Raw genomic sequence first — 11,051 nt, forward strand, 5'->3', positions numbered from 1 at the left:
TTATTAAATTTTTGATAGTCAAAATTACATTTCAAACAATAATTGTTCGTCATTTATAATTATCTATAAAGGAACATGTTAATTTGATTTTTTTTTATTTTCAAAACTTTAAAACATTAACTTTCAAATTAAAAATTAAAAAAAATAATTTATGTACAAATTTTTTTTTTGTTTTTTTGAAAATATTGAATTATTTTTTTTGTGCAAAACTAAAAATTTTGTATCTATAAAGGAGTATGATGATAGAACATTGATGTGCAAAAATGGGAAAAAAAAACTTTAAAAATGAAAAAAAAACTAACAATGTTCTTAGTTTTAAAAATGAATTTTTTTTTTGATAATATTCTCGATTTTATTAGATAATTGAATCAAACTAATAAGTAAAAAGACAACAACGTTTAATCTCATATTCTGTTTTTTTATTAGTTAGTGAAACAATTATTTAGGATATTACTATACAAAATTGATAATATTCTTAGTTTTACAAATTAGAAAAAACTGATAATATTCTTATTTTTACTAAATACGACTTATTGGTTTAAAAAATCTTAGATAAGATCTGAGTTACCATAACATTTGTAAATTGGACTTTTAGGTAATTAATTTTTTTATTATTAAAATATTAGATAAAAAAATTAAAATATTTAAAAATCCTATTTTTATTTTTTATAAAAAAATATGTAAAAAAAAATAAAGATAATGAGAATTTTTTAATTCTTTTATGACTTTTTGATATATTTAATATATACATATATTTTAAAATTTTTAACTAGTTATCAAACAAGTTTGCGTACATCAGAAAAGTTTATAAATTTAGAAAAAGTGATGAATTTACATAGAATTTCAAATAAATCTTAGATATTTAACTTTGTTGTGAGACCTAATCATAAATAAATTTGAGCTTTTCATTACAAATTCCGATTTCGCTTGTTTGGTTTGGAATTTTAGGATTAATTTTTCAAAAAATTTAATTTTTTATTTTTCATATTTTTTTTTTGTTTTTACTGAATTTTTTTTAATATTCTAAGTAATTTTTTTATTTTTATTTTTGAATACACTAAACATAAATCTACTTAAAAAGGATAATATTTGTAAAAAAATATTTAGAAAATTCACTAAATACTAAAAATATTAAAAAAATATGAGAATTCAATACATTTTTTGTATTTTTGTATATTTATTAATTTTTTAAAATATTTTTTACAAATACTTTACTTTTTATATACATCTTGATAAGGTGCATCTAAAAAAATTTAAAAAAAATATTTACTAAAAGTAAAAAATAATTAAAATTAAAAAACTCAATTTTTAAAAAATTAAATTCAAAAAATTAATACCAAAATTAGTTTTTTGAAAATTATAGAGACATGCTGTTGCTAGTCTTTCCCACTTTGCATCACGCTCAAACTTTACTTTTTCTTTTTCTTTTTCTGTTCTTTCTTTATCAGGAACTTACTTTTAGAACTCTCCCGACAATAAAAGAAAATAATTAAAAAAAAAAAAAATTCCTCTCCCTACTTTTCTATAGCAAATTCTCAGAGCAAGCAATTCCCAAATCTGGCCATTACTGCATCCTCAAGCACTCCCTCCCTCCCTCCCTCTCACCTTGTTGTTTTTTTTCACTCTCAAATTTTCCTTTGCCGATGATGGTCATGGAGATTGAAGCATCTGCACACACTTAGATTTCCATTTCATAACAAGGTACGTACATATGATAAAAAAGAGTATACTTTAAAAACTTTGGATTCGGCTTTTCTCTCTGATAATTGTTTATTTGCATGGATTAATGATTGTTTAAGAGCCACATAAATATATTTTAATTTTAAAATCAGAAACAATTAACATAACAATTATCAATCTTTGGATTTATGATCTCCATTCCTATCATGTCATATATGGTAGAGAATCTAAATCCAAAGAGTCCCCAACAGTGTTCTCTTATTTTATTGCCATTAATAAAATATTTTGTACCCAGCAAGATAAAAACTATTTTCTTCGTTCTACCACAGCAATTCTGTGAGATCTGGTCTGTGTGATTTCATGTGCAATTTATTTTTCTTCTATTTGTCTGTGGTTGAAGATTTTTAGCGTTTTGGGAGCTTAGTTTAGATGATTTTTGAGATTATGTATGTATGTATGACTGTATGTACATTTTGTTCTTGATGAAACTTGTAAGTTATGAAGTTTTTCTTCATTGACATTGAAGGGAAAAACATGTGTTTGTTCATGAATCAGACATAGGTTATGCTCTTAATATTGAAATGAAGTATTGATCTTGGTTTAATTGTTTTCAATTGCTTCCCTTATGTTGTCCTCTGCAATGGTTTAGTTTCAATTTTCTGTCTTCAACAGTTTCAAGTTCCAAAAGGCCATGATTTTAAGCCCCCTCTTAAGAAAATACCAAAATATTTTCTCTTACCGTTAGGAATCAGACTACAAAAATTTAGTCATCTCCTTCTTTAACGATCACAGATCACTTGTTTGCTTCCACCACTACTGCCAAATTAATATTACAATATGTATTTGTGGAATAAAATTGTAATATTTTCGATTAGAAAGTGTTATTTGTAAGAATTTTACTTCTTTTAACCCTTCTGTTTTTTTTTTTTTCCAAAGGTAAGAATCTTTTGAAATATATACAAGCCACCTACAAGGAAGAAGTATACAAGGCTATCCCTTGTTCCTCAAACAAAAGCACCAGTCTACAAACTTTCATTCATCTTTGAGCTTCACGCATGGCTGCTTCTTGGGCAAACGAAGCCTCTTCCTCATCCTCCACTGCACAACGCAAATATGATGTCTTCCTGAGTTTCAGTGGCATTGATACTCGCTTAAAATTTACCAGTCATCTGTTCGCTGCTTTAGAGCGACATGGTTTTTACACATTTAGAGACGACACAAAGCTCAACAGAGGAGAAAATATTGGTTCTGAACTACTAAAAGCAATTGAGGAATCTAGTATTTCAATTATTGTGTTCTCAAAAAATTATGCAATGTCGAGGTGGTGTCTGGATGAACTTGTGCAGATCATGAAGTGCAGGAAGACATGTAATCAGATTATTCTGCCTATTTTTTATGATGTCGATCCATCTGACGTGCGGGGGCAGAAGGGGAGCCTTGCAGAAGCATTTGCCAAGCATGAAGAACATTTTAGAAAGAGTTTAGATTGCAAGGTGGAGAAGTGGAGGGCAGCTCTTACTGAGGCTGCTAATTTGTCTGGTTGGGACTTGAAGAACGTGTACAACGGGTATTTTCCTCAAGCCTCTTAATGTTTGCTTTTAAAATAATCCAAAACAACACAAATTAGGAACAATTTCATTTGGATGTATAGGTAGAATCTTAATTGTAGTTACAAGGCTATATTTAGAATCATTTACGTTATTCATAAAAATAAATCGAAACTAGTTTGTCCATCAAATTTCCAATGCCATAGCACCAGATGCGTGAATTTGCTAAATACTTACTTTTGTTTTTTAACTTTGCTCAAATTGGCAGAGATGAAGCGAAGTTAATTGCTAAAATCATTGAGGAAGTTGGAAATGTAATAGATCTTGAACATCTAAGTGTTGCAGACCACCCGGTTGGACTAGAGGATCGTGTGCAGAAACTCAGAATGTTGTTGCGCATGGAGTCAAATGATAATCTCGTTCGCATTGTTGCAGTATGGGGGATTGGTGGACTAGGGAAGACAACAATAGCTAAAACTCTGTATAAACTCATCCACCGTAGATTTGATGGTAGCGGCTTTCTTGCAAATGTCAGAGAAACTTGGAAGAAATCAAATGGTCTGTTAAAATTACAAGAACAACTTCTTTCCGATATATTCAAAAATGAAATTCATCACATCAGAAATATTCACCAAGGAAAAGAGGTCATAATACGGAGAGCGTTGCATCGTAAGGTTCTACTTGTTTTGGATGACGTGGATGACATTAAACAATTGAAGGAATTAGCCATAGATCGAGCTTATTTTGGTTATGGAAGTAGAATCATCATAACAACGAGAGATTTGTCTTCATTAAATTTTGAAGTGGACGAGATATATACACCAGAGGAGTTGGATGAGAACAAATCTTTTCAACTCTTCAGTTGGCATGCCTTTAAGGAAGACCATCCCATAGAAAACTATGTGAAACTTTCAAAGCAAGTTGTGGACTATGCTAGAGGGCTTCCATTAGCTCTTGAAATTTTGGGTTGCTTTTTGTCTCGCATCAGAAGCATACCGGAATGGGAAAGTGTAATAGAAAAATTGAAAAAAATTCCTCATAAAGGCATTCAAGAAAAACTTGAAATAAGTTACAATTCGTTAAGTAAAGAAGTGAAGGAGTTATTCTTGGATATAGCTTGTTTCTTTGTTGGAATGGATCAAAATTTTATAATCAAAATATTAAAAGGCTGTAAATTATTTCCTGAAATTGGGTTGAGAATTCTGTTTGATCGTTGTCTCATAAAATATGGGCCTGGGAACAAGCTTGTGATGCATGATATGATTAGAGACATGGGCAGAGAAATCGTCAAGAAAGAATCTAATGATGAGCCTGGAAGGCGTAGTAGATTGTGGCATCATGAAGATGTTCTCGAAGTGTTGAGATATGGCACGGTGAGAACCATAAGCATGAACTTCCAATTAATATTTGATGCTTAATTCTTGCAATAATTTCACGTGCATATGCACATTCATAATTCTGACAATTAACTGATACAAATATATACTTGGCATTATGTTTTGTTTTCCAACTAATGTAATTTTTTTGTGCCATGGGTTTTCTTATTAGGGTACTGAAGTAGTTAAGGGCCTCTTCCTGAACTTTCCCGAGTCAAAAGAAGTCCAAGTGAATGCGAAGGCCTTTGAAAATATGAACAAATTGTGGCTTCTTCATCTCGATTACGTTCACCTAAGTTCAGGTTTTTATCATATTTTTAGAAGGCTATTATGGCTAAGCTGGAATGGTTGTCCGTTGGTATGGTTGCCATCGAAATTATACATAGATAAGTTGGTTGCTCTTGACTTGCGTCATAGCAAACTGAAACGAGTTTGGAAGGGAACCAAGGTACAATATTATTTCTTTACATTTCGTACATCAATCGTATTGTACTGATGTGGAAAATAATTTTTCTCATTGTGTTTTTGACAGGATCTTAATAATCTGAAATTCCTTTATCTCAGTCATTGTTATTACCTAACCGAAACCCCAAACTTCTCTGGACTCAACAATCTTGAGGAACTATTGATTGATAACTGCATAAGGTTGGTAGAGATTGACGAATCTATTGGATGTCTCAACAAACTTATTGTCCTAGACATGGCAAATTGTAAAAAACTTGGGAAGTTTCCTTCAAGGATTTTGATGTTGAAATCTCTTGAGTATCTTGATCTCTCGGGCTGCTCCAAACTAAGAGAATTTGCTGGATTTAAAGGATCACTATCAAAATCAGCGTACACATTTTTCTCATCTTGGGCATTGCCAAGAAAGAACGTGGATTCCATTGGTTTTTCACTACAGGGTTTAAGAAGTTTGAAGACATTGAAGATAGCCAATGTCAATATGTCATATCTGCCCAGTGAGATTGGGAGTTTGGTCACATTAACACATTTGGATCTTAATGGAAACAAGTTCTTGTGTACGTTACCGGATAGCATCTATAATCTTACTCGCTTGCAGAGATTGGATATGGAAAATTGCAATGTATCATGTCTGTCTAGTGATATTGGGAATTTGATCTCATTAACACATTTGGCTCTTAATGGTAACGATTTGTGTACCTTACCGGATAGCATCGGTAACCTTACTCGCTTGCAGATATTGAACATGGCATATTGCAATGTATCATATCTGTCTAGTGAAATTGGGAATTTGATCTCATTAACAGATTTGGATCTTAGAGGAAACGATTTGTGTGCCTTACCGGATAGCATCGGTAACCTTACTCGCTTGCAATCATTGAACATGGGAGGATGCAATGTATCACATTTGCCCAGTGAAATTGGGAGTTTAATCTCATTAACAGATTTGTATCTTAGAAAAAATAATTTGCGTTCCTTACCGGATAGCGTCGGTAACCTTCCTTGCTTGACATTTTTGTCGATATCAAATTGCAATGTATCATATTTACCCAGTGAAATTGGGAGTTTGATCTCATTAACAGGTTTGTTTCTTGATGGAAACAATTTTTGTACACTTCCGGATAGCATCGGTAACCTTACTCGCTTGGATTGTTTGCGTATGACAAATTGCAATGTATCATATTTACCCAGTGAAATTGGGAGTTTGATCTCATTAGAAAAATTGGTTCTTGATGGAAACAATCTGTGTACACTTCCGGATAGCGTCGGTAAGCTTTATCGCTTGATTGAGCTAAGTATGAACAATTGCAATTTGTCACATATGCCCAGTGCAATTTGGAGGTTGATAGGGCTCTCATTAAAATCCTTGTATCTTAAAGGCTGCCATAAATTAGCCGAGAGCAATTTTGTATATAATGTCATGAAAGCAGCCATCTGGCAGGTTAAGGTATTCTCTCTCTCTCATTGGTACAATAAATCATTCTTCAAGAACCATAATCAATCCCTATTTATTCTAAATTAATACAATTGCTAATGTCTCATTCATCTAAGGCTTTGTTTGGATCTTGAATTTGTGGAGGGGGAAACAAAGAGAAAAGGGAAAATTGTTTTTTTTTTTTATTTTTCCCCTTCACTTTGGCTTTCTATTTCTTTTTCCTGATGTCAAATTGGATTTTATTTTTTATTGCATATCTTAGTAAGAAAAAGAGATTTAGGACGTACTTTGACTAATGCACCATTTATTGGAACAGGATTATCGTATGTTCCATCCGATCCATGGTTTTGTAGATCATTCTAAAATCTTTCTTACATGGGGTGAGGTTCCCAGATGGTTCGAGTACCAAACTGAAGGATCATCTTTATCTGTCAAGGTGCCGCCCCTTGTAAATCAAAAAATATGGAGCTTGGCTGTATGCGTAATTTACATTGGATCCAATTCCAATGAAAAATGCAATCAAAAAGGTTTTTTTTGTCTTGAATACCATATAAACAAAGTCCACAGGAGAACATGTATAATTCGTGATTACGGTGATGGTTTATGTAGAGAAGACCAGATGTTCCTCAATTTTACGTCAATGAGTGAATTAGAATGCGGGGATGAAGTGGAGATCTTCATAACAAATTGTAAGCATATACAGGTAAAAAAGTGTGCGGCTAAATTAATTTTTGAGGTTGATTTAGATACGGATGATGAAGCATAGGCCGACTACATCTCATCACCTTCCCCGAGTGCCATTCAAGAAGAAGAGGAAGAAGTTGATTATCCAACCGAAAGAAGTTGATTCAACAGATTAATAATAAAACTTAAAGCATTGGAAGCAAACGGTATGTATAAACTTTTTTGCAAGAGGTATCAAATCCATACGCCTCATTTGGAAAATTGATTATTTTAATAGGTTATTTTAATTTTTAATTATTTAGGTTAAAATATTTGGCCTTGTTTGGTTTGTTTTTGAAAAATAAATTTTGGAGAAATTTTTTTAAAATTTTGTTTGGTTTAATGATTTTGGAAAAAAAAATCAAAATTACTTTCTATTTCATACACATCAATCAATCACTTTTTCTCTTTTCTCTTTCCTTGTCAATTATTTTTTCTCTCACACACATCTACTCAACTACAACAAAATATCAAATCATCATAAACTCCCACACTCCAAAACAATTTCCAAAATATACAACCAAACAAACAAAAAAAAAAATTCTAAACTCTTTTTCCAAATTTTTTAAAATCAAACTAAACACATCCTTTGTGTTTGGAAAGATGGTTGATTTTTTTTGCAGTTAGATATGCTGATTGTGAGAGAAAAAATAAAATAATTATTGATGATAAGATATGATGATTGTGAGAGAAAAAATAAAATAATTATTGATTTGATGTGATATTTTGTATTATTTGCTATTTTAACCTGTTTTGTTTTTTTGTGGATTTTAGCCCAAAATGCAAAAAAAACCTTTGCCAAACAAGGCTAGGGGATTGCTATTTTAGACTAAAAATTAGATCTAATTTTCAACTTAATGATGTAGTGAATAATACGAATATCTTAAGCAATTCTCTCTCATATTTTCTTTAATCATCAACAAATCATTTCACTTATACGTCATTGGGTCCAGAAATTAGATCCAAAACGTTAGCCTATATATCATATTTCAAAAAAAAAAAAAATTTTGGAGCAATGTTACGAAATTTTCTACCAAATTTTATATCAAACTCTTACATTGGTAGAAAATTGGAGTGTCTTGGCATTTTTTATACTTGAAAAATGTAATTTTTTTTTTCAACAAAAATTACTACGTATAATTATATTTCTTACTTCTATTTCTCATTCTCCAATACATAAGTGAATAGGTTTCATATGCATTTATGAATATGAACCCCATTATTTTGTGGTTATACATAGTATTACTCTTTTGCAAATAATTTTTGTATATAATCTTCATAAGTAATTATCGTTTTTTTTATATATTTTTTTTAGCTTTTCAGTCAAACAAAAAATAATGGTAAATTGCACTGACCTTCCCTGAGGTTTAGAGAACATATTCCACAATTTTGGCATAATTACATTAAGCTTCTTTAAAGTTGTATGTCATATAACACTTAGTCCCATTTTTATCAATAATTTTATAGTCATGTGGATGGAAAATGATATTGTCAATATCTTTTACACTGAATTATATATTTTTCTTTATTTATCCTGCGTGTCTTCACAATATTTATATTAGTTTTGATCATTTTAGTCTTACTAAACGAGAAATAAGTGTACCTGTGACAAAACTATAAAGCTAGTTGTATTTCTCCAAATCAAAGGGAAGATTAGTGTAATTTACCAAAAATAAATAAATAAAATCCCACCCCAGTAGCTCATAATTTTAATAATACCATCATCACATAATTTGGAGTAATTTTTTTTTATAAGAAATTAAAATTAAATAAATTAATCTTATATAAAAGTTATACAGAAACTCCACTAGAATGATGTGCTATTTTACAATTAAAAATCCTCTTAATAAGTGTTTGGATATATTATTGCTGTCTCAATCTGAATTTGTGAGATTTTGTCTTTCCTCTACCACAGTCTCCTTTGTTATCTCTCTCATTCTCTCCTACATATTGTGATTCATACTTTTTTTTTCCCCTTGAGTTGCATTTGGATCAAAGATTTGAAAAGAAATTAATGAATGGAAAAGAAAAATAATGGGGAAAATGAAGAAATAGAGCTTCGTCTTCTTTTTCTTTTTCCTTTCCATTCCCTTCACAAATCATTGATCCAAACGCAGCCTAAAAATTTGTTTCAGCAGCTAGCAGGGGCACAAAGATTTGAAGGTGGTCGTAGCTCTCCATTGCTTTTCGATGTCTGTTATAATGCTTGAAGTCTGCATTGTTGTAGGATCAGTCTTTTGCAACGTCGAGATCTACAAAAAAAGAAAAAAAAAAAAAGAAAAAGAAAAAGAAAAAGAAAAAAGAAGCCTTTTTAAGCTTGCTCGTTTTGTTGCTCTTGAGGAGAAGTTCCAAGGCCTGTGGAGGTTAGAATAGGTATCTATGGCTTCAAAAGTTGTTAAAAGTTTTAGAATATGCTGTGTTTTTGGCAGGGCCGGCCCTCAGATTTGGGGGTTTAAGGCGAATTTTAGAAATGAAAGCCTCTCTTACATTGAAAAATAAAAGTTTATGGATAAAATAATAAGTTACAATTTTTTTATTTATTTGTTTGTAGTCACAAAAAAATTTATATGCACATATAATAATTAAAATTATAAATAAAACAATTTAATGAAACAAAATTAGGACAAAAAAATTATGAAAAAATTATTCAATTTAAATTGATAAAGACCTAGGTAAAAAAATTAGGGCAAAATTATTTATTTCACTAAAATCTAATAAATAAAGAAGGTAAAAAAAAAAAAAATTATGGTCCATATATTGTATGTATTGTTCTTCTTGGGTTCAAATATATATTTTTTTAATATATATTTTCATTTTAATAAATATGGGTCACACTACACTTATAAATAAATATGGGATAAACTATACATAGACCCAATAAAATATTTCGGGACTCTTTAAATTGATCCTAAAACAAAAAAGCAAAAAAAAAAATTGAGTCTATAACATTTTACTAAATTTGGAGGCTCTATTTTTAGACTAAAATTTTGAGGCCTAAGACACAGGTCTTACTGGCCATAGGCCAGAGCCGGCCCTGGTTTTTGGTCTCGAGGGGGCTTGTTTGTGTTTGTTTTTCTTTAATTAGTCTACCCCCTTAGTCATATTTTTTCTTATTAGTTATTATAGCTTATTTTGTCTTTTTGCGAATTTTAACTCAAAAAAAAGGTAAAATCTAACTTGCCAAACTGGGAATGTAATTCAACTCTATTATTTTCTTTATATATGCCAATTTTACACCCATGTCTTGTGCTCACTTTTCGCATTTCTCTCTTTCCATGTACAATCTTTGTTTATTATTATTATTTTTGGTACCAATAACATATACAATGAATTGTCTCTATCTACCCCCAAGCACTGCTACAACCAGCTACACCTAACCCATGAGAAGACCAAGCAATCATGAGAAGTTATTTAGTGATCTAGAGGCGTGGTACCCAGTGAGTTGTGATTGATGTGTTATGCGAGATTTACAATTTTATATTTATAATTAAAAAACAACAAGAAATATAATAATTTGTGATTAGTTAAAGACATAGTCACACGGTGCTGCATAATTTTTCAGCAACCACACCTTTTTTCTTCTTTTTCATCCCTCCACGACATTTCAGAAATCTATCCATAACTGCATATGCTCAAGCTCTTCCTATCTTTCTCTCTCTGCTATTTATTCCTTTTGAACTCAAATTTTCTTTTGCAGATGATGATCATGGAGATTGGATCACGTGCACACACTTGGATTTCCATTTCAAACAAAGGCACATAAAATAATTTTTTTTTTAAAAAAAAAAAACGTATACGTACTAAAGTTTAAAACGATCTCTCCCTCAT

The 11,051-nt window shown here is 30.7% G+C and overlaps 1 protein-coding gene across 3 annotated transcripts; it reads left to right on the forward strand.

The window, feature by feature from the left end:
• The first annotated feature begins 1,379 nt into the window (after positions 1-1,379).
• Positions 1,380-9,762, forward strand: LOC114264040 (TMV resistance protein N). 3 transcript variants are annotated; one of them, XR_014350891.1, is made up of 7 exons: positions 1,380-1,701; positions 2,617-3,247; positions 3,496-4,600; positions 4,776-5,051; positions 5,136-6,512; positions 6,817-7,390; positions 9,359-9,762. XR_014350891.1 is itself a non-coding variant. In XM_082906163.1 (6 exons), the coding sequence occupies exons 2-6, from the start codon at positions 2,736-2,738 to the stop codon at positions 7,264-7,266; spliced, it is 3,720 nt and encodes a 1,239-aa protein (XP_082762289.1). In that variant the 5' UTR covers positions 1,380-1,701; positions 2,617-2,735; the 3' UTR covers positions 7,267-9,762. The 3 variants fall into 3 exon arrangements, 1 of the variants encoding a protein (XP_082762289.1); XR_014350890.1 differs by having other exon boundaries at positions 9,362-9,762; XM_082906163.1 differs by having other exon boundaries at positions 6,817-9,762.
• Positions 9,763-11,051: the final 1,289 nt, after the last annotated feature.

Source organism: Camellia sinensis, chromosome 14 (genome assembly GCF_055761805.1).
Source record: "Camellia sinensis isolate YWXY chromosome 14, ASM5576180v1, whole genome shotgun sequence".
In the NCBI taxonomy this organism is placed as follows: domain Eukaryota; kingdom Viridiplantae; phylum Streptophyta; class Magnoliopsida; order Ericales; family Theaceae; genus Camellia; species Camellia sinensis.